This window comes from Mastigoproctus giganteus, chromosome 11 (genome assembly GCF_048544385.1).
Source record: "Mastigoproctus giganteus isolate SK-2022 chromosome 11, ASM4854438v1, whole genome shotgun sequence".
Lineage (NCBI taxonomy): Eukaryota > Metazoa > Arthropoda > Arachnida > Uropygi > Thelyphonidae > Mastigoproctus > Mastigoproctus giganteus.
In genome coordinates this window covers 38,056,403-38,081,831 of record NC_143585.1, presented here as the reverse complement: position 1 = coordinate 38,081,831, position 25,429 = coordinate 38,056,403, and the positions used below count along the sequence as shown (strand labels likewise).

General features: G+C 38.6%; 1 protein-coding gene across 1 annotated transcript in view; it reads right to left on the bottom strand.

Moving 5' to 3' along the window:
- The window catches only part of htt (huntingtin), a 688,215-nt gene that overhangs the window by 182,408 nt on the left and 480,378 nt on the right, over positions 1-25,429 (bottom strand). The window contains exons 37-39 of the mRNA XM_090385445.1: positions 22,603-22,726; positions 14,306-14,425; positions 10,798-11,220 (exon numbers count right to left, since the gene is read on the bottom strand). Coding sequence (XP_090241571.1) covers positions 10,798-11,220; positions 14,306-14,425; positions 22,603-22,726 — 667 coding nt within the window. The remainder of the gene's footprint in view (positions 1-10,797; positions 11,221-14,305; positions 14,426-22,602; positions 22,727-25,429) is intronic.

Sequence of the window (25,429 nt, the reverse complement as noted above, 5' to 3'; positions counted from 1 at the left end):
GTCTGCCAACCCCATGTAATTTTACTGACAGAATATCAGCTATCGGATGATTCAACTACTGCTCACCTCAGTTGTCCAAATTATTCACTGTACGATTCCTTTTGCCTCAAAGGTGGTACTTGTGCTATGTCTATTCCAATATTCCTGTCAGAGACTTGGTAATTTGGAATCTCCTCTTTTTGATCTTCTCTGGCTTAAAATCTCTCTACCTCATCCTGTCAAATTCATATGTTTTCTCTACCGTTCTCCCAACTTCGCTAATCACTTGGACCTCTTTGACTTCCTCTCTTTGCAACTTAATATTCTCCAATCCAACTTTCCTAACAGTGAGGTAATTTTCCTTGGTGATTTTATTGTTCACAACTCCAGTTGGCTTCTGTTTTCTAGTCACACCGACCCAGCAGGTCGAGATGCTGAGGCTTTTGGAATTACTAATAACCTTGCACAGATTGTTCATTTACCTACAATACTGGAAAATCCTAACCATAGAGCCAACATGCTTGATCTTTTTCTCACAAACAACCCTTCTAAGTACACGGTCGAAGTGAGTGGTCCTTTAGGCACCTCAAGTCACAACTTGGTGATTGTCTTTTCTCCAATGGAGTCCTTATCTCATGGCTATTCCCAACTTCAAATTGTTTGGCATTACAAGAATGCAAAATGGGATGACCTGTGAGATTTCTTTTTTTCTTTTCCTTGGTCGGATTACTGTCTCGAAACTTCTGATGTTAGCGTTTACTCAGATTTTGTCAGTGAAATTATTCTTGTAGGAATGGAATCCTTTATTCCACACTCCACTCTAAAATCTTGTCCTTTATCAAAATCTTGTCCTTTATCTAAACCTTGGTCTTCAAATAAATGTGCTAAGGCTGTTAAAGAGAAGAATATTGCATATCGTAATTGGCTTGTTTCCAATTCTTCGGTTTTATTTTCTGCCTACATCAAAGCTCGCAATGATTGTAAAGCAGTTATTAATAAGTCCAAACTAGATTTTGAACAGGCTAAGAGTAGAAAACTTGCTTCTTGCTCTAATGGTAGCCAAGCATTCTGGTCTCTTGCCAAAGCTATTGGCCGTGACTTTTGCTCATCTCTGCTCTTACCTCTGTCAAAACAAGATGGTTCTGATGTCACTTCAGCCAAAGATAAAGCTGACCTGTTAGCATCCCATTTTTCTTCCAACTCATGTATTAATGATCCTGGTAAAATACATTCCACCACTCCCAACACGCTCCATTCAATGTCTCCTGTGGTCTTCTGTCAAAATGAAGTCAGAAGGATTTTGACGAATCTTGATGCTCAGAAAGCTCCAGGTCCTGATATTATTTCTCCACTTGTTCTCAAAAGGACGGGGTTCGAGAGTAGCCTGTGCGGCCGCAGCTATTTTGCAGCTCCTGGAGAAGAGAAGTTTTTTCTGATTTATTTTTTGTTTTATTAGCTTAAATTGGCATATTTACTTATTTTCTAGAGTAGTTTTATATTCCTAGTTACGATACTTAGTTTAAAGTTTAACTTGATAGAGTTTTGTGGGTATTACTTAGTATCAGTAACGGTATCAAATCCACGTGTTACAAATTGCAGCTCCATTGAACGAGAGGTTTTTAACCGTATTTAGCCGATTTATTAACCAATTGTTATATCAAATTATTATCTGTAAGTAGCTATAGACCTAGTCAGGATCCTTAGTTTATTCTAAATTGAGACAGCGAGATTTGGAAGTTAATCAATACTTAAGAGTCCGCAGAACTACCGTTCGTAATTACTGCCATTGTAACACGATACATCAAGAATGCTGATGGGACCTTCGTGCGATCACCATCCGAACGCCTGCAACGGTGGAGTGAATTCTTCAAAGCTCTGTATAATCACGACCCACCTCAGGGACCGCCAGCAACAGCACTCTCGATCGACCCCCCTGAGGTCTCCATGGTCGATGTTGAGCCTACAGTAGAAGAAGTGAAAGCAGCCATACAATCCCTGAAGAATGGCAAGGCACCAGGAGTGGACCAAGTCACCACAGAAGCGATCAAAGCCGGGGGAGATGTACTGCTTCGCCGACTACACTCACTCCTCAAAACCATCTGGTGCACTGAACAAATTCCGTTAACATGGAGGAAAGCCATTATCGTACCGATCCACAAGAAAGGTGATAACCGGGACTGCAAGAACTACCGTGGCATCAGCCTCCTTTCCATCATTGGAAAGGTCTTTATGAAGATTATCCAGTCAAGACTGCAAAAACATCGCGAGCAAACCAGTCGAGAAGAACAGGCAGGATTTAGACCCGGGCGAGGATGCTGTGATCAAATCTTTGCCATTCGTCAGCTGATGGAGGAGAGGATCCGGTGTGGACAGCGAACCGTCATTGTTTTCATTGACTTTAAGTCTGCTTTCGACTGTGTCCACCGGCCTGCCTTATGGAAACTACTAGAGGTTGAACATGTACATCGAAAAGTCATCACACTCCTCCAAACTGCATACAACGGTTTAACCAGCCAGGTGCGCATCCAGAACGATTTATCTGAGGAATTTACCATCCAAACTGGAGTCCGCCAAGGGGATGTAGCCTCCCCGTTGCTTTTCAACATCGTGGTCGACGCCATTATGAGGCAAGCATTCAGAAACAGACAGGGCATACAATATGACAAGGATCACTATGTGACTGACCTGATGTTTGCTGATGATAGTGCTATCCTTGCCGGTAACGACGCTGAAGCCACGGAAATCCTCTACGACATTGCCCGCATTGCCCGGCCATACGGTTTGAAGATCAATGCTGGTAAGACAAAGGCCCTGACAACAGATGGGTCGCAAGCCACCATCTATCTCAAAGGCGTCCAGATCGAGCAAGTGCAGGACTTTAAATACCTTGGGTCGCTGGTCCAGGAGAAGAAAGTTGCATCCACCATGGAAATTCACAGCAGAATTGGACAGGCGGCCACTGCGTTCGCCTCGCTCAAATGGTGTCTGTGGAAGAGGACCAACATTTCCACAAAGACTAAAATCCGACTCTTCCGGACTTTGATCCTGCCCATTCTTCTTTACGGATCGGAAACATGGATTTGTCTCAAGTTAGATTTGAACAAACTTGAGGTATTCCAAATGCGATGCCTGCGGCAGATCTTGGGCATCTCTCTTCGCGACCGCATCACTAATGATACCATCCGCGCCAGATGCCAACAGCAACCAACCATTGCCGACCAAATCCAGAAGCGAAGGCTCAGATGGTTTGGCCACGTATGTAGAATGGGCACGAACAGAATACCATCCACACTCCTTTGGAGACAACGACCCATCCAACGGACCGCGCCTAGGAAAACGTGGGCCAAGCAAGTGGAAGATGACTTGAAGAGCCGACGTCTCGACCTTAACCAGGCCAGGACTGAAGCCATGGATCGTAAGGTATGGAAGAACATCACAGAGCAAGTCCGAAACCCTGCAGCACCTACAGCAGCATACTGGTTGCGTGGCCAACCGCCTCCCCCAGCTGCCAGCTAAGGACCAAAGAAGAAGAAGAAGAAGAAGAAGAAGAACACGATACAGCATATCCAGAATTCGATAGCATTAGCTTTGTATAGTATAGTGCATAATATAATATTGTCAATTAATCAGTAAATCTATTAATCTTGTTAAACTTCATTGTCAATTAAATTGTACTTTTAACTATATATATATATATATATAACAACTTAGAGTACAAACGTAACAAATTAATACATAACTTGATACGGAAGTTATATAAAGGGAACTCGTAGATAACACTCGATACTGAAAAATAAATATAGCGTTATAACTGTGTTAGGATACAAGTTTAAGGTTTTAAATTTTGTTCTGAAATTGTAATTTTATTGACAGTAAATCGAAATCATGACTCAGACCAGAGCAGCAAAGCAAAAGGCTCAAGCTAATGGGAGTGATGTGGCTTAGGGGAGAACTGAGGGGAGCAGTTGCCCTCTGAATCACAGCCTTTTAAGATGCACTGTTTGCTTGATGTTTGCGGAGCAATCGGGTACGGGACATGATACTGCCATGGGGGATGTTTTTGGGTGTGAACGATGCAAGGAGAGCAAGGAAATTAGGCGACAACTCAGCGTTGTTATGGGCCTATATGAGACCTTGAAGGACAGGGTGGATGCCCTCGAAGGAAATAAATTGAGGGGCACATCAAGCTCTCAGCTGCCCACATCAACGCCAGAGCTTGCACCTGGTCATCTTGCAACACAGAGGCAGTCCCCAAGGCAGAATGCGCTGGTCCCACAGGAACTAGTAGTTGTAGGTGACTCTATTGTCAGGGAAACGGGGAACATGCTTTGTAAAAAGGATAGGTGGAACAGGACCAGGGTATGTCTGCCAGGGGCAAAGGTTGATGACGTTGTAGAGCGGATATCATCTTTTAAGGGCACAAAAGGTGATATAGTTGTACACGTTGGCACTAATGATATTAAGAGTAGGAGACCAGCGGAATTACTTAACAAGTACAGGTCACTGTTGAAAAAAAGCCGTGAAGTAGGGTTGAATTTGAAAGTGTCTGCAATTCTGCCCAGACACGATAGGAGGGAGTATATGATGAGAGCCTTGTCGATCAATTCGGCCCTGGAAAGATTGTGCAAGGCCCAAGGGGTAGAATTTTTTTCGGCCTGGTCTGTACTTCTTAATAGGAGAGACTGCTTCTACAGGGATGAGATACACTTAAATAGAAAGGGTGCAAGAATATTTGCTGATGCTATCGAGGCAGTGTTAGGTGGGTCGGAAAACTGCTAGCTTGGGGGGGAGACAAAGACTAATAGATTAACAGTAGCCACTGGCAGAGGTGAAAGAGATTCTTGCACTGCTTCTATTGGAATGAGCAGAAGCCTGAAAAACAAGATGCAGGATATTTCAGAGACTGCTGGAAGTCATTGCGGTACAAGTAAACACATGGGTTGTGTTAGGGTAGCTAAGAATAGAAACAGGTGCATGTATACTTGCGTGTACACCAATGCTAGGAGTTTATTAAATAAATTTGATGAATTTGAGGTATTGCTCAAAACATCAAAGGCAGATATTGTTGGGATATCGGAGACGTGGTGTCACACAGATATAAGGAATGCAGAACTGGAATTTGGGGAGTACAACGTCTACAGAAAGGATAGACAGGATAGGAAGGGAGGAGGGGTTATGCTATTAGTTAAGAAACACATAAAATCCAAGGAAGTGAAGCCAGTCGACATCGATGGACAGGGCAGTGTCGAGTCAGTTTGGTGTGACATAAGCATAGGTAAATCAAAATTGAGAGTAGGAGTGTGCTATAAGCCTAATGACTCCGATGAGTATAATAAGACACTGTACAGGGAAATAGAATGGGCCAGTAAATCAGAGAGTCTTATAATGGGGGATTTTAATTTCCCAGATATTGACTGGAATTTGTGGGTTGGTCACTCACACACTAGCAAGGCTTTTGTGGATTTATTGGATGATTGTTTTCTACACCAGCATGTTCGGGAGGCAACTAGAGGGAGTAATACTCTTGATCTGATATCAGTAGTGATTCTTCATGCATTAAGAATCTGCAGATAAAGGAACCACTAGGTGGCAGTAATCACAGTGTGCTGAAGTGGGATTTACTCAAGGAGGTAACTACCATCAGAGGTAAAGGGAAGGGTTTTTGCTTTCGTAAAGGCGACTATGATGGTCTGAGACAGTATTTAAATTCTATACAGTGGACCAACTGATGATGTTACCAACAGAAAATTCAAAATGGGCAACATTCAAAGAACTTATCTTGAAAGCTACTAGGCTTTACATATCAACTAAGAAATATTGTTCAAGGTTCAGGCCTAAATGGTTGTCAGATGAACTTATGAGACATATGGCAGAGAAGAAAAATGCATGGGATACATACAAATTAATGGGTGACATGGAATCCTATGATAGATATCAGTTGGTCTGTAACCAAGTCACAAAGGAGATTAGGCAGGCAAAGGCAGATTATGAGAAATGCTTGGCAAAGGATGCAAAGAAAAACAGAAAACAGTTCTTTACCTATTTAAACTCAAGAAGGAAAGGGATGAATCAGATTGGTCCACTGGATGTTGATGGTTCAACAGTTGAGGATCCTGCTCAGATGGCTAACAATCTAAACAAGTATTTTGCATCTACATTCACACATGAGGAGTTATTCAGGAAGGGGAATGTTGTAGGTGAAGTAAACATTGGCAGTGAGCTAGATGATTTTCTAATAACTGAGAGGAAAGTGGAGGATAAATTGTTGAGGATAAACATAAAAAAGGTAGCCGGGGTGGATGGGATCTATCCAGTTATATTAAAGGAGGCAGCAAAGGAAGTAAGCAAACCCCCTAGCCATAATTATGAGAGCTTCTTTGGACTCAGGGGAGGTACCCATTGACTGGAGATGTGCAAATGTAACCCCAATTCACAAAGGAGGATCAAAGGCTGACACAAGTAATTATAGACCTGTTAGTTTAACTTCGGTTCCAGGAAAATTAATGGAGGCACTGGTTAAAGAAGCACTGCAGGATCATCTAGACAAGAATTCAGTTATAGCTCAGACACAGCATGGTTTTGTTAAGGGCAGGTCTTGTCTGACCAATTTGATTGGATACTGTGATGTAGTCACAAAAGAACTGGTGCAGGGAATAACTTTGATATTATATATTTGGATCTTAGAAAGACTTTTGATACTGTTGCGCATGGAAGACTGCTGCACAAATTGGAGCAGTGTGGCATTGGAGGCAAATTGCTGCTATGGATAAAGGGATGGTTGAGTGGCAGAAGACAGAGAGTGGTAATCAATGGATACTGCTCAACGTGGACTAATGTTATTAGTGGAGTTCCTCAGGGTTCAGTGTTGGGTCCATTGTTGTTTTCTGTATTTATAAATGATATTGATGATGGTATATCAAGCTTAATGTCCAAGTTTGCAGACGATACAAAGGTTGGCAGGGTTGTTAAGGACACTAGTGATGCTATGCTGCTGCAACAGGATCTGGAAAGGTTGAGCAGATGGGCTGAGAGGTGGCAAATGAAGTTTAACATTGACAAACGTAAACTACTACATATGGGAAATAGTAACCCCAGATCAACGTATGAACTCTGTTGTACTACGCTGACAGTGGTAGAGAATGAAAAGGACCTGGGGGTAATTGTGCAGGCAGATATGAAGTTCTCTGAGCAGTGCAGACGAGCTGCAAGAGTAGCTCATGGTGTCTTGTCAATGATATACAAGAATTTTTCTAGCAGGGATAGGGATGTGATTATTCCCTTGTATAAGGCATTGGTCAGGCCACACCTTGGGTACTGTATACAGGTCTGGATGCCTCATTTCAAGAAGGATGTAGAGCTGCTGGAACGAGTACAGAGAAGGGCAACAAGATTAGTGAATGGAACAAAGGGTTGCTCTTACAAAGAAAGGTTTAAGTTTTGCAAATTACAGAGTCTGGAGACTAGGCATCGGTGAGGTGATCTGATACAGGTGTATAAGGCTTTGAATGGCTTGAGCATGCTCAATGCTGATGGGATTCTTCCTCTTGCTCAGAATAATCGCCTGAGAGGGCATAAATTCAAATTGAGGAAGGACGGATGTCGGATAGATGTGCGGAAATTTGCCTTTAGCCAGCGGGCAGTTGATTTGTGGAATAGACTTCCATCACTTGTTGTTGAAGTTGATAGCCTAAACAAATTTAAGGCTCAGCTGGACAGGTATTTCGAACGAACGGAGGGGTGAAATGGGAGTAGTGGTTGTGTTTTTTTTTTTTTTTTTTTTTGGCTGATGCTGAATAAGCTTGCTTTCTTGCATCATATGCCTCTACTAATGCTAATGCTAAAACCTGTGCTCCAGAACTTACTCTTGTTCTTTGCCCCCTTTTTTCACTTTCTTATTCCAAAGGTGATTTTCCTTCTGCTTGGAAATTTTCTCATATCCAGCCAGTTCCTAAAAAGGGTGACAAATCCTACCAATCCAATTATCATTCCATTGCAATTACTTCTACTCTTTCTAAAGCAATGGAGAAATCAATTAACCGCCAACTCTTAAACTATCTGATCAACGATCCTAGTATGGATTCCGTCAGTGTCGATCCACTGGTGATATCCTGGCTTATGTTACCCATTTATGGACAAATTCAATGAAAAAGTTCGGTGAAACACAAGCAGTTGTTCTTGATATCTCAAAGGCTTTCGATCGTGTTTGGCATAAAGATCTTCTAAACAAGCTTTCATGTTGTGGTTTGCCAACTGTTTTTTTGTAATTGGCTATCCAGTTTTCTCTCTGATCGCTCACTTAGATTGATGGTAGATGGCTCTCTGTCTTCTAACTCCACTTGCTGTCTTGTAGATGTACTGTTTCTGCTGCATGCCATTTCTACAGATACTTCCATGGGCACAGTTCTTCTGAATTGGCTTCTATAATTCCCACTCTCTCTTTCAAAACAGTCCGAACACGTACCGCCACCAGCTAACATCCATTTACTGTCCAACTTCCAACTCACAGAACCAACTTTTCATCTTCCTCGTTTATTCATTCAACTGCCGTTTTCTGGAACAACCTGCCTTCATACGTATTTCCTGAAAGCAGTTTACAGAATTTCAAGTCTAATGTCAACAAATATCTTCATTCGTCTTCTCAACCTCCAACCCAAGCACGTACTAAGTACTACAGGTTCTAATACCTCTCGTGCTTGGGGTTTTCATAAAAAAAAAAAAAATTATGTACAGGTCAAATTTGGCTAACATTTCAACTGCTTTCAAAAAATTACCATTATTGGGAAAGTAAAATTCACTTGAAGAACTGTGAAATGCAAGAGACTGGCAAGCTAAATATTGAACAGCAAAAATTTGTTTCAAAATCTCAGTCCACCGATTTTTCCCTAGTTCATACAAATAACATTATTCTTTATCTGAAATATATAATATTTGTTTTGTATATATACAATATATATAAAAACAATATATACTATTTGTTGAAAGTGAATATATTAACCAGTCACGGTTTACCTTTTCGTTGTTTGCTAATGTCCTTGTATAATATTACACTTGAAAATCGTCCATTTTCATTCGAAGAAATGAAACATTATTCACTTGTTTAGTTTGAATTTCCACCATATCTAATCTACTTTCTTGATAAAATTTTGGGCCAGTGCCAGGATCCTTGATGGCTTCTATGGAAATGTTTTCATCCAATGCTGCTGATTTTTCACCTCCAACAGAAGTATGATTTTTCTTGCTCCACTATAAGTTGTCCTATTACTTTATCATCATCAGAAATTTGCTCTGATTCATCACCTTTTTCTGCATATGCAATAGTTGTAGTACTTTTGGAATACTTTAACATACTTCTTTCTTGTTTTTCTGTTCTTCTCTTTTTATATTCTGCACCACTTAATTTTTTCCTGGAAACACCTTACCTGGGTAATTAATCCTATAATTTTTTTAATGATTTTAAAAATTAATATTTAGTGCATTTTGCTCTAATATATTTGAAGTAATTTTAACTGGCTCTTTTATTTAATGAGTTAAACAAACTTCTTCAGTGTGCCATCTTTGCAATGGACTAACATGAGGTAGAAGCCCTAAACAAATCCTCGTTACTGTGATCATACCACTCTCTGAGGTTTGCTAACCAAGATCTCTTTCTTTTCCCTCAAACTTCTTTTTCCATTGATCTTGCCCTGGATTATCAATTGCAATGTCTGGATCATCAATTGCATCATTATTTGTGCTAATCACAAAATTTTACTATCAAATTAGTAAAAGGGTTAGCAAAACGCTTTTCTAAATGATAATATTCCATCTTCTCATACACAGTGTCTACGTGTCTCTTACTTTAGTCCCTAATCTTCCTCTTGTCTACGACTTGGTGCCACAATCATTTAATACAAATTGTGCACAAAATATACATGTAACAATCATACACAACATGGAAAACAAAGTAGTTTGTTGTTGTTGTCTTATGTAAAGTGGCCCCTAAATGTTATTGTTCAATTAAAATAATGTACAAAAGCAGGATAAAGTCACAGTGTATGTGTGTATGCACACTATAAGATACTTTAACTCAACTGATGAAAAAAAAAAAAAGGGCAAATACAGCTGGATCACATGAAGTCGCCGTATGGCAAGTTATGTTAATTCAAAATTAATGTCTTAGACCCATAAGTAACTAGAGATGTACGTACAATTTAAAAGTTTTGTAATTTATTTGAAGACTTGAGTTAAAATGTGTATGGAATGGTCAGAGGAAATTTGCAATCATTGTACTGCAAGAAACGTAGTAAAAGTACTATGTTAAGCTAAGCTTTATCTTTAGGCAACATCCCAAGAGTAGAACTATTAATAAGGATGGGAAAAGACAGAAGGTAAAGATTTACATGGAGCAAGGATTTGTGCCATTTGGACATGAAGTAAGTTTTCATTTTTGACATTACAAAATTTCTGTTCCTTCATGGCTTTTGATACCTCATTGCAATATTGTAATGTTAAATAACTAAGACAGCAATGGCAACCTTATATGTATGATGGACATAATGCAAAATGTTACTATGAGATTGATAAAATTATTTGAATATCAGAAAAGAGAAGACTAAAAAATGAGATGCTGCCATACCATGTTTAATGTGTGCACCAAATACTGAATCAGTATATACGTTACAAATTGCAGTACATATGAAACAGCAATAAACTTTTACTTTTTCAGCAAGTATTAATTGAAAATGAGACATTCTTATTTCAAAAATGCGAAAATATATCATGTTAAAATTAAATGCAAACTAAATTTCTACAAAAATAAAGATATTTTCTAATTCTCACCTCAGTGCATAAAATACTTAAACGGGCAATATCTTCTAAAGAATCAACTGGAACTTCCTGTTGTCCTGGAAGCAAATGTAATGTATTCAAATAACAAGTAGTAGTAGGAATAATTTGAAATAATATATCCCAAAACGGTCCATCTGTGAAAAGGTCAACAAGACGGCTGCGGTATTTTGCACTGCGTGAATTTGCTATTTGGGTCTGGAGTTGCAAAGTCTGATGAGGATGTGGCAATAAACTAATGAGGTGTGTGATGTGCTGTAAAATGGTGCTTCGGGCAGCACGATATAATGCACTCTCCTGTGTTCCTGGTAATCCAAGAGCGGAAGGATCTGCAGTTGGTGATAGATGAACTTCAGCAGAAAGGGTAAGATTAACTCCTAATGTTAAGCATTGTTCCAAAATAGGCAGATGAAACTCCTTAAAAAAAAAATAATCCTGATCAAAAACACAAGAATGATAATATTACATATTGCAATACTTTCTAGCATATAAGTCATTTGCTTATAAAATCACTATGCTTTCATGACCTTGAACCTTTGTTCATTGAATGTTTTCATGTCAAGGAAACTAAGTTACTAGGAAATCAATGGCAATCTTATATACATGACAGACATAACCTGAAATTTTTACCTGCGCCTGATAAAATTAATTGGAGGTCAGAGCAGGCCAATAAGCCACCAGTTCACCAATATTAATCTAGGAGCAATTGGGAAGGCATTTAGGGACAGTGCAATTAAAAGCTGAGCAAGAATGCTTTCTTAAAGCATTCACTAAATGCATACTGAAAAAAAAACATTTCAATAGTTTCCCCTTCATTAATAAAGGCCCTTTTTAAAGTTCTTTATTGTATTGAATAATCCAATAACCTTAGCATTACATATGAATCATGAGTTTACCTTTAGCTACTCAATATCAGTCCAAAATTAAATGAAACAATTCTAAAAATACTGCATATGGGTAATGTATCAACTGTGTGGTACTACACTCAGGATGGTAGAGAATGAAAAGGACCTGGTGGTAACTGTGCAGTCAGATATGAAGTTTTCTGAGCAGTGCAGACGGTCTGCAAGAGTAGCTCATGGTATCTTGTCAATGATATACAGGAGTTTCTCTAGAAGGGATAAAGAGGCGATTATCCTCTTGTATAAGGCAATGGTCAGGCCACACCTTGAGTATTGTATACACGTCTGGAGGGCTCATTTTAGGAAGGATGTAGAGCTGCTGGAATGAGTACAGAGAAGAGCAACAAGATTAGTGAATGGAACAAAGGGTTGCTCTTATGAAGAAAGGCTTCAGTTCTGAAAAGGGAGGTATAGTCTCACTGACTAGGAAAGCAAGAATTGGTTGGTTCCCCAGTCAGTGAGATTATACCTCCCATGTGGAGTGGGGAGGAGCACAAATATTAAATCTTAGGTTTTTTATTAAATATTAAATAAAATTTATCACTGGGTACCAAGTTGTAAATCATTAGAATAAGTATTTTTGATATGGTAAATGTAAAGAGAGAGAGCTTAGTACAATTCAATGCATTATTGTGTACTCACTTTTTGGCAATGAGAGAAGTATTTTGATTGGAGTTATTGATTGGAGTTTTTTTGGCAAATAACAAAAAAAAGACTATTTCCTTGAATAATTTAGCCATTCTAATATAAAAGTAGAGCAAAGAATTAAAAGGAGTAAAAAACAATAGGAAGGAAACTTTTATAATTACTAATCTGTTTAGTTCAAATCAATAAGGCTCAGCTAGCAGAATTAAATAATTAAATGTTGGCAATGTAAGGAAATTAAAAGAACATTTAATCTTACTTGGCATTTTCGACAAAATTATGAAAAGTTGTAAGATTCTTCAATGATCACTGATATTGATGAATTTATCAATGATATTGATGAAGGTATATCAGGTTTAATGTCCAAAGTTCACAGAGAATACAAAGATTGGTAGAGTTGTTAATGACAGTAATGGCAGTGTGCTACTGCAACAGGATCTAGAAAATTTGGGCGGATGGGCTGAGAAGTGGCAACTGAAGTTTAACATTGACAAATGCAAAGTACTACATATGAGTAGAAGTAACCCCAGAGAAACATACAAACTATGTGGTACTACACATAGGGTGGTAGAAAATGAAAAAGATTTGGGAATAATTGTGCAGTCAGATATGAAGTTTTCTGAGCAATGCATACAGGCTGCCAGTGCAGGTCATGGGGGTATCCTCAATGATAAGCAGGAATTTTGCTAGTAGAATAAAGGAGGTGATTATTCCTTTGTATAAGACAATAGTTAGGCTAAGTCTTGATGCATACAGGTCTGGAAGCCTCATTTTAGGAAGGATGTAGAGTTGCTTGAGCATGTATAGAGAAGGGCAACAAGATTGGTGAGGGGAATGAAGGGATCCTCTTACCAAGAGAGGCTTAAGTTCTGCAAATTGCAGTGGCTGGAGACAAGGCACCTGCGAAGTGATCTGATTGAGGTGTATAAGGCCTTGAACAGATTGAGAATGCTGAATATATTGTTTTTATTTTTCATTGTCAGTGTTTTCAGATTGTATGTTTTAGAGAGTTCCTTTATAACCTGGTACGTTCTTTTACAGGTGTGGCATTTATTTGCCTCTTCACACAGCTTTGCTTTATCTTCCAACCATTTACTTTTTGCAGCTTTACATAGGTTGTCTATTTTGCTTTTTAGGATTTTATGTTTTTCCTTGACTATTTTCTTGGTTTAGGAGGTTTTTAATTTGTCTTTTTTCCATCCATACATCTAAAATTTCTGCTGTAATACTACGATTATTTGGTTTTGGTTTAGTTCTAAAGGTTTCTAAAGTCACATCTTTAGTCATTTGTTTGGTTTTTTCCCATATATTTTCCACAGATATAGTTTATATCGTTTCGTTTTTCTTGTAGTGTTTTCCCATAAATTTCCTTTATTTTGTCTTCTTCAAATCTTGATGTATTTAGCATTGTTCTATTGTTCATCGGCTATGTATTTTTAAATTTCCATTTAACTGTTGCTGCTAGCAGTTCATGGTCAGTGTCAAAATCTGTACTTCTAAGAGTTTTAACATTTTGAATGGATGATTTCCAGTTGTTATTTATTATAATGTAGTCTATGCAGGTTTTTGTATTTCCATCTGGTGTATATTTATGTTGAGATCTGTGGTAGAACAGTGTGTTGGCGATATGTACATAATGCGGTCAAATGTTTCATGGTATTTTCTTACCACTTCTACAGTGACAGCTGTCTTTGCAATATCACTTTGGTCCAAAGAGGTTTTCAGTGCTTTATTGGCCACAAGGATTTTTTATTTTTTCCTTTTGAACCTAAATTTACCTACCTTCATAATAGAAAACCTGCTGATTTTCTAGGATGACATGTGTTATCAGATGTGTTATTTCAATGAATAAATTACATAAACAAAACATATATTGAAGGAATGAATGATCTCTCTTTTGTTGACTTGTTATAAATACATATATATATATAAATATATATATTTTTTTCTATTACCTTAGATATCATTACTGCAAGGGCATCTTCATATGTGAGTCGGCTTAGAAGTTGTGCGCATTCCTTCACAGATGCATGAGAACTGAAGCACTGTTCACGCACACAAGTTAGAAACCATTCCTAAATTGTTCATAATAATAGAATGATTTTAATTTATGGAATCATAGTATAATAATACAATCTGAAATTCATGAAATTTTTTTACAATATAAGTCCATATATTTCTATAAATATTCACAGTAACTTACTTCATAATATATGAAAAAAAAAAAAAAAAAAAAAAAAAAAACAACTCTCCTCCTTACTTCACAGGGATTCTACGGGTGCATGCATTTTTGTTCATCACTTATTTGGCAATTCTATTGATGTAAAAAGAAACATATTCAGTCCTTTTTAAGTGGGGCCAAATTAGCTGTCAGAGGTGGAAGTATAAGGAATTTTTTTTAAAGTTTCATGACACCCAAAAACAGACAGATATGTCATAATAGGCAATAATTATGCCTCAACCAATTCCTTTTTCCAGGGAGCAAGGAGGTTAAAAAAAAAAAAAAAGAAAAAGAAACCAGCTGGAAGGCAATGCCTTCAACATTACAGAAGTTACAATGGTGTAACTAAATTCAGAAAATTCAAAGCAATCAGAACTTGTTAAAAAAAATAGATACCAGATTTGATAAGTAAGTTTCTGATAATAAGTAAATGGAACGCTAGATAAAAAAATTATGTATAAATATAAACTTTGATGATAACAGTATTACAGAGTGAGTACTTCGAATAAATTAAATAGGTGGTTGTGAATGAAAGTCTCTATTAGCATTAGCTTAGTTGAGGTATATGATGCAAGAAAGCAAGCTTATACAGCAACAGCAAAAAAAAAAAAAAAGCACCCATTCAGTCTTAAATTTATATAAGCTATCAACTTCCACAATAACAGATGAAAGTCTGTTCCAGCAATAAACTACCTGCTGGCTAAAGGCTAACTTCCGCACATCTATTCTACAACTGTCTTTCCTCAATTTGAATCTATGCCCCCTCAGGTTCTTAATCTGAGCAAGCAAAAGTATCCTGTCAGCAATGAGACTGCTCAAACCGTTCAAGGCCTTACACACCTCGATCACATTACCTTGCAGGTGCATAGTCTTCAGATTCTGCAACTTGCAGAATTAAGCCTTTCTTTGTACGTTCCTTTGTTCCTCTCACCAATCTAGCTGCCCTTCTCTGTACTTGTTCTAGCAAATTTACATCCTATCTAAAATGAGGCCTCCAGACCTGTATGCAGTACTCAACGTGTGGCCTGACCATTACCTTATACAAAGGGATAATCACTTTCTTGTCTCTGCTAGAAAAATTCTTATATATCATTGAGAAAACCCACGACCTGCTCTGGCAGCCTGTCTGCACTGTTCAGAGAACTTCATATCTGACTGAACAATTACACCGGGTCTTTTTCATTCTCCACCTCCCTGAGTGTAGTACCACACAGTTGATACGTTTCTCTTGGGTTATTGCTACCCATATGCAGTTTTTTTTTTTTTTTTTAAACCCCAAACATATGAAACATTAGAACGTCTAGTACTTTGTACCATGCTTGGGTTGGTTTGAGAAGACGAAAGATGATATCTGTTGACGTTAGACTCGAAATTCTGCAGACTGCAATTTTCAGGAAATACGTATGAAGGCGTATTCCTGCAATTATCAGGAAATACGTATGAAATACGTATGAAATACGATTTCAAAGTTTGTTTCACAAAACGAATTTTGAATGAATAAACGAGGAATATGAAAAGTTGGTTCTGTAAGTTTGAAGTTGGACAGTAACTGTAAGTTGGCTGATGGCGGCATGTGTTCGGACAGTTTTGAAAGAGAGGGCGGGAATTATAGAACACAATTAAGAACAGTGCCCATGGAAGTATCTGTAGAAAAGGCACACAGCAGAAACAGTACGTCTAAGAGCCAGCGAGTGGAGAGACTCTGTTAGAGATGAGTCATTAATTAACCAAGCTGTCCTCTTCTGAATGGAATCTAGAAGCCCGAGAGAGATTTTGAGGGCACCGCCCCAGATGCGGGAGCAATATTCCATGGTAGGGAGGACTTGGGATTTGTACAGAGTGAACAGCTGTTTGGAATAAAATTATCACCGAGAGCAAAAGGGAAAATCAAGTTTTTTTGATGCAGAGTTAGCAATCTTTGTAATGTGCTCATGCCAAGAGAAATTAGAAGTCAGGGTAATCCCCAAAAGAGATATATCATCTTGCCTAGAAATTGGAGTGTCACCAAAGATAAACATAAGAGCAGAAGAATCCTTTTTGCGAGGTATAAGACAAGACTGAGTTTTAGAAGGATTGAAATCAACTAAGTTGTCTTTTCCCCACTGGAGAATCACCCGAAGATCAGCATTTAAGGAATTGGTAGTGGATATTCGAGAATTTGAAGCTGATTGAGCAGGGCAATGTTTGTCAAACTGAAAACTGGAAAGCAATGTGCTATCATTGACAAAACCATGGATAGGATTTTAACTCAATGGAAGAAGGTCATTAATATACAAGAGGAAAAAAACTGAACCTTGGGGGACACCAGCATTAGTGGAGAAGTTAGAAGACAGGGCACCATCTACCATTACCCTTAGTGAGGGATCAGAAATAAAACTGGATAACCAATTATAAAAAACAGTTGGCAAACCATATGATGGAAGCTTGTTTAGAAGACCTTCATGCCAAAAATGATTGAAAGCCTTTGAGATGCCAATAGGTGTTTCAATGAACTTTTCCATTGAATTTGTCCATAAATGGGTAACTTAAGCCAGAATATCACCAGTGGATCGACATTGACGGAATCCATACTGGGGATCATTGATCAGACGGAAGGTTTCTAGGTAGTTTAAGAGTTGGCAGTTAATTGATTTCTCCATTACTTTAGAAAGCGTAGAAGTAATTGTAATGGGATGATAATTGGGTGTGAAGGATTTGTCACCCTTTTTAGGAACTGGCTGGATATAAGCAAATTTCCAAGCAGAACGAAAAACACCTTAGGAAAGGAAAGTGAAAAAAAGGCGGCAAAGAACACGAGTAAGTTCAGGATCACAGGTTTTGAGAATAAGTGGAGAAATACCATCAGGACCTGGAGCTTTCTGAGCATCAAGTTTTGTCAAAATCCTGACATCCTTTTGATGGAAGACCACAGGAGACATTGAATGGAGCGTGTTGGGAATGGCGGGAGGTATTTTACCAAGATCATTAATACTTGAGTTGAAGAAAAATGGGACGCTAGCAGGTCAGCTTTATCCTTGGCTGAGGTAGTAGTAGTGGCATGTGATGCAAGAAAGCAAGCGTATGAGCTTATGCAGCATCAGCCAAAAAAAACAACAAAACAATCCCCTCTAAATATTCCTCCTTAAATTTATTTAACCTATCAACTTCCACTAAGGCGCATTTAGGGCTAGAGCCTCAAGCTGCGAACGAATTTAGACTATGTATATAAAGTGCTTAGCATCAAAATACACAGCCATTTCTGAATAAACCGAAAATTTTTAAGGTGGCATCGTTTTAGGTTATATCTCATATTGTGAATGCCTTCACAACGAGTTGCCATGATATTGCACTACTTCGAATAAGTAACGCTTCACCTAAGGAGAAGACTAGTGTTACTTATTCTCAGATAGGTACCACCACCCAGACAGCACTGTTTCAGGGCTATTTGGCCCTTCGTCAGTGAGTGGATAGGTACCCAAGTGATGCAATGATGGCAAAAACAGTTATGAAGTATAACTCAGGCATCTCTCATATTGTGGAGTTATACTTCATAACTGTTTTTGCCATCATTGCATCACTTGGGTACCTATCCACTCACTGACGAAGGGCCAAATAGCCCTGAAACAGTGCTGTCTGGGTGGTGGTACCTATCTGAGAATAAGTAACACTAGTCTTCTCCTTAGGTGAAGCGTTACTTATTCGAAGTAGTGCAATATCATGGCAACTCGTTGTGAAGGCATTCACAATATGAGATATAACCTAAAACGATGCCACCTTAAAAATTTTCTGTTTATTCAGAAATGGCTGTGTATTATGATGCTAAGCACTTTATATACATAGTCTATCAACTTCCACAACGACGGATGGAAGTTTGTTCCAGCAATTAACCACCCGCTGGTTAAAGGCAAATTTCTGCATCTCTTCTACATCTGTCCATCCTCAATTTTAATTTATGCTCCCTTAGGTTCGTAATCTGAACAAGTGGAAGAATCCCATCAGAATTCAGCGTGCTCAACCCTCCAAGGCCTTATACACCTCAATCAGATCACCTCGCAGGTGCCTAGTCTCCAGCTGCTGCAATTTTCAGAACTTAAGCCTCTCTTAGTAAGAGGATCCCTTCATTCCCCTCACCAATCTTGTTACCTTTCTCTATACACGGTCAAGCAAATCTACATCCTTCCTAAAATGAGGCCTCCAGACCTGTACACAGTACTCAAGGCATGGCTTGACCATTGCTTTATAAAGAGGGACGATCACCTAATTTTTCCTGCTAACAAAATTCCTGTATATCATTGACAACACCCCATGACTTGCCCTGGCAGTCTGTCTGCATTGCTCAGAAAACTTCATATTTGACTGCACAATTACTCCCAGGTCTTTTTCATTTTCTACCACTTTAAGTGTAGTACAACACAGTTGGTGCGTTTCTCAGGGGTTACTTCTACCCATATGCAGTACTTTGCATTTGTCAATGTTAAACTTCAGTTGTCACTTCTCAGCCCATCTGCCCAAATTTTCTAGACATTGTTGCAGTAACGCACTGCCATTACTGTCATTAACAACCCTGCCAACCTTTGTATCATCTGCGAACTTTGATACTAAGCCTGATATCCCTTCATCAATATCATTGATAAATATAAAAAACAACAGTGGACCCAACACCGAACCCTGTGGGACTCCATTAATAACATTAGTCCACGAAGAGCAGCACCCAATGATTAACACCTTCTGTCTCGCACTCAACCATCCTTCTATCCATTGTAGCAACCTACCCTTAATACCATTCTGCTCCAATTTGTACAGTAGTCTTCCATGCGCAACAGTGTCAAAAGCTTTCCTGAAATCCAAGTATATGATATCAAAATTGTTTTTTGCATCCAGTTCCTTTGTAACCACATCATAATAACCAGTCAAATTTGTCAGACAAGACTTTCCCTTAACAAACCCATGCTGTGTCTGAATTATTGCTGCAGTCTTGTCTAGATGATCCTGCAATGCATCTTTAACCAGTGACTCCATTATTTTACCCAGAACAGAAGTTAAAATAACTGGTCTGTAATTACATATGTCGCCCTTTTAGCATTACCATTAGTAGAGGCATTTGAAGCAAGAAAGCAAGCTTATGCAGCATCAGTCAAAAAAAAAAACCACTTCCACTTCACCCCCTCTGTTCGTTCGAAATACCTGTCCAGCTGAGCCTTAAATTTATTTAGGCTATCAACCACCACAACAAGGGATGGAAGTCTGTTCCACCAACCAACTACCTGCTGGCTAAAGGCAAATTTCTGCACATCTGTCCTACATCTGTCTTTCCTCAATTTGAATTTAGGCCCGCTCAGGTGATTATTCTGAGCAAGAGGAAGAATTCCATCATCATTGAGCATGCTCAAACCATTCAAGGCTTTATACACCTCTATCAGATCACCTCGCCGGTGCCTAGTCTCCAGACACTGTAATTTGCAGAACTTAAGTCTTTCTTCATAAGAGCAACCCTTTGTTCCATTCACTAATCTTGTTGCCCTTCTCTGTACTAGTTCCAGCAGCTCTACATCTTTCTTGAAATGAGGCCTCCAGACCTGTATACAGCACTCCGGGTGTGGCCTGACCATTGCCTTATACAAGGGAATAATCACCTCCTTATCCCTGCTAGAAAAATTCCTATATATCATTGACAATACACAATGAGCTACTCTTGCAGCTCGTCTGCACTGCTCAGAGAACTTCATATCTGCCTGCACAACCACCCCCAGGTCCTTTTCATTCTCTACCACTGTCAGTGTAGTACCACAGAGTTGATACGTTATTCTGGGGTTACTGCTTCCCATATGTAGTATTTTACATTTGTCAATGTTAAACTTCATTTTCCACCTCTCAGCCCATCTGCTTAACTTTTCTAGATCCTGTTGCAGAAGCGACTGTCATTGTTGTCCTTAACAACCCTTCCAACCTTTGTATCATCTGCAAACTTGGATATTAAGCCTGATATACCATCATCAATATCATTTATAAATATAGAAAACAACAATGGACTCAACACTGAACCCTGAGGGACTCCACTAATAACATTAGTCCACGATGAGCAGTGTCTATTGATTACCACTCTGTCTTCTTCCACTCAACCACCCCTTTATCCATAGCAGCAATTTGCCTCCAATGTCACACTGCTCCAATTTGTGTAGCAGTCTTCCATGTGCCACAGTATCAAAAGCCTTTCTAAGATCCAAATATATGATATCAAAGTTATTCCCTGCATCCAGTTCCTTTGTGACCACATCATATCCAATCAAATTAGTCAGACAAGACTTCCCCTTAAAAAAACCATGCTGTGTCCGAGCTATAACTGAAGTCTTGTATAGATGATCCTGCAGCGCTTCTTTAACTAGTGCCTCCATTAATTTCCCTGGAACAGAAGTTAAACTAACAGGTCTATAATTACTTGTGTCGCCCTTTGATCCTCCTTTGTGAACTGGGGTCACATTTGCTCATCTCCAGCCCATGGGTACCTCCCCTGAGTCCAAGGAAACTCATAATTATGGCTAAGGGTTTGCTTACTTCTTTTGCTGCCTCCTTTAATATAACTGGATAGATCGCATCTACCCCAGGTGTCTTTTTTATGTTTAGCTTCAACAATTTCTCCTCCACTTTCCTCTCAGTTATTACAAAATCATCTAGCTCACTGCCAGAGTTTAATTCACCTCTGGCATCCTTCTTCCTGAATAACTCCTCATATGTGAATGGAATGTAGATGCAAAATACTCAGTTTGTTAGCCACCTGAGCAGGATCATCAACAGTTGAACCATCAATATTCAGTGGACCAATCTGATTTATCCCTTTCCTTCTAGAGTTTACATAGGTAAAGAACTCTTTGCTGTTTTTCTTTGCACCCCTTGCCAAAGATTTCTTATAATCTGCCTTTGCCTGCCTAATCTGCTTTGTGACTTGATTACAGACCAGCTTATATCTATTATAGACTTCCATTCCACCCATTAATTTATATATATCCCATGTATTTTTCTTCTCTGCCACATGTCTCATTAGTTTATCTGACATCCATTTAGGCCTAAACCTTGAACAATATTTCTTAGTTGGTATGTAAAGCCTAGTAGCTTCCAAGATTAATTCTTTGAATGCTTCCCATTTTGAATTTGCTGTTGGTAACATCATCAGTTGGTCCCACCGTATAGAATTTAAATACTGTCTCAGACATTAGTAGTCACCTTTACGAAAGCAAAAACCCTTCCCTTTACCCCTGATGGTAGTTACCTCTTTGAGTAAATCCCACTTCAGCACACTGTGATCACTGCCACCTAGTGATTCCTTTATCTGCAGATTCTTTATGTATAAAGAATCACTATTGATAATCAGATCAAGAGTATTTCTCCCTCTAATTACCTCCCGAATATAACCAGGATTATCAACACAGCCATCCCGTGCATGTTGTGCAAATGCCCAAAGGTGACTAATCAAGGGTGATGCCATTCACATTTTAACAGTTTACAAATTTTAAAAATTAAAATATATTGAAATAATTAAAAATTAAAGATTATAATATACTGGTTTGCTAACATTGAAAAGTTAGAAAACCAGAATATTATCATCAAAAACTTGTTCCCAGTTGTAAATTAGAAGGAACAGAATGATAAACATTCTGATAAAGACATTTTTTTCTGTTGTTAAGTGTTAAAACACAGTTTTAGGTTTTTTTTTTTTTTTTGTTTAATTCCAAAATGTGTTTTGTTATATGTTCATTGATCATTACAAGTATATTAAATTAAATTAACCATTTAGAATTATTTATTATTATTATTATTTTTTTTTTTTGGGAGGGGGTATCAATTTGCCAAAGGTGCTTTATAGGTAAGCAGCACTCTTGATTATCATCTGACCACCAACATGGATATTTAAGTATAAGAACTGACTGCCTGAAATCACATGTGTGAGGGTTGGCATATCAAATTCTGCATACACAGCTCACATGCAATATGTGACCTATGGCTCAGGCACTGTGATATACTTAAATGCAAAGAACGTAAAATTAAGTGACCACTAACCTTATTAAATGTAATATCTTGCACACTAGGAACAATGCCAGCCAAGGGATGAAGTTGATTGCCAGCTGACTCTCCACTTAAAATGGTATGCAACTTTTCTAGTAAAGATACCAATCTTTGATGCCTATTAGAAAAACAAAACAATAAAAAAAAGTACATAACCGCTTTTCTCTCCTAATATTAACTGTGGATATACACTACTCTCCAAAAAATATCCACATGCAATTGTTTCACATTGATATTACTGCCACTCACTTCAACAGCATGCCTCTCCCCCCCCCTTGGCCACTATGACAAACTCCACCCTCCTGGGTAGGCATTCTGCCAATTAACAATAGACTGAAGCAACTGCAGAACAGTGACCACTTGAGCTACTATGTAGTATGTTTTTTTGACCACACAACATTCCAATTTATGACACAGGTGTTTCATAGGATTCAAACTGAGAATATGTCCAGTTGTACCAACTTTTGTAAATGCATGCTCATGAACCAATCTCAAATAGTAGTGGCAGCATGGTATGGGTCTCTACCAAAGAACAGCCACATCGTCGGGAGGCTAGAATTGTCTGAAATGTTAAGGTAGGTGTTGGAATTTATGGTTCCCTACACAACCACCAAGGATCCTAAGCCAGAGGTTCCCAAACTTTCTGAGTTCACGGTGCCCTTAGTGTCTCAGTAATTTTTTCATGGTGCCCCTCGGCCAAAAAAAAATATCTAGCAGTTCCGTTTATTAAGTTGTTTGGACCTAACTACAATGCCACACGATAATCGCACCTCATCCAAACATCACCAAATGGCGCAATACACTCTAGCAGAAGAAATTCTCCAGGCATCCTGCACACCTCACTCATCTATCAGAATACAGTGAGCAAGGTTTGTCACTCTATAGAAGTGATTTCCACTGTTCTATACACTAATTACAGTATTTTGCACCATGCAAGGTGAGATCACTGATTACAGTTGGTGATTATGCTCGATCTGTGTTGATAGCCTAAACTCCAGGTTGATGTTTTGCAGGGATATTTGATGTGATTGCCATACATAATACCTTTCCAAGTATTCTCTCTAGTCACAATGTGTGAGCTCAACAGTGCATTGCCTGTTGAGCTCACACAATGTGACTAGAGAGAATCATCAGAGGGAGGCATGCTTCTCTGACCTTATCATGCTTCAATTTCATTATAAAATTCAATGATAGTGAACTTTGGTGGTATAAGCTGTCAAGAAAATGCACAAATGAACAAACCCCCTCTCTAATAATACCCCCCCTCTTGGAATAAGCCCAGAAACTCGTGATACAATGAGAACAACTGTGGCTCATATACCTACCTTATATACCACGTCACTTGTTTATCCAGGAAGGTCCAATGGACTAGGGAAATAGGCGTGTTCAGATACTTTTTTGGAGGATAGTGTATGATATTCATCACAAAATAACGAATGAAACTTTTTAAAAGTTAATATTATTGCTATTAACAGGATTTTCCCATGAATCCCTTAATCCATTATACTTAACTGTTGTCTCCCTCTCTCTAATATTCACACTGTTTGGTCAAGTAGCGTGCATCTTTTTTCATGTATATTTAAATGTTATTACACTGTTTGGCCATTTTATTAGAGCCACTGAGGTTTGGGCTATATGCAAAAATCTATGAAAAAAAAGAGAGAGAGGCCAAGTGACTTCTCTTTTGAAAACAGGGAAGAAAGCTATCCATGTGATCTGACTAGTGTCAGAATCAGTTCAGCAATGGGGAAGAGAAAGGATCCAAAGTGGCATGATTTTGGAGGTGCAGTTAGAAGGCATTGCAGCTATCCTTCAGTGCAATGCAAGTGCAGAGTATTCAAAGGCTAGTGTCATTCAAGTCTTCAACAAATGGAAAAACAGCTGGTAAAAAATGTAGAAGATTCAACTGCAGCTGAAAATGTTAGGTAACAGAGAAAGGTACTCAACACCTGAAGCATGATGTTGTTTGGTTTTTAGGAGCATTAGCAACCAAGACCATATTGCTTTGGGAATATGCGGTGGTCATTCCCTGACCTTTCCACATCCTCCGTATTTAGTGGTCACGGGCTCAAACCCCGGTCTAATCAAGAAGCGTATGCTATGCACTGCTGCTCCTGCCCACCTGGCTACAGAGGCACCCCCTGAAGCATGAAATTATCCTTTGCAGTCTATAGGTGGTATTTTCCACAAAGGGGTTCTTCAACTGCACTGGAGCCCAGCAGTAACAGGAAAAGGTTGTGTGTAATAATTCTGATATGTTGTCAAAGGACCCTTACCTATGTGTAACTAACACATAGGTAAGGGTCAAACTATTTTCAAATCTTTCTGATATAAGTCCAGTATATCTTGCAAGTTTAAGCAATGTAAAACAGAGGAAAAAAGGAAACCAAAAAGCCTAGTAATCATTAGGAGAAGAAAGTAAGCCACTATGGCTATTGTTGAAGAAACAAACTCTATATGGAGAGTGATTTCTGACAGTAAAGGAGAAACATCTGAAGATAATGTAAATTAAACTTTCTTTATATAACTGAAATTTTAGTTAAGATCATTTTGCATATAAAGGACAGTAACCACGAATGACAATGCTGAAGGCAGATCCTAGTCAAGAATCACCTAAGGCAAAAATTCAATATTTGATCAACTGCATAAATTGTAGTAGGTTATGGTAGAACCATTATGTGATCCTAAAGGCAACAAAAGGAAGATAATTTTTATTGTATTGTATCTTAATACTGTTATTGAGAAATTATGATGAGCTATTTTCTCCTAACACAAACCTAATTAAATTCTTTACTTGGTAAAGGAATAAATAATACAAAAT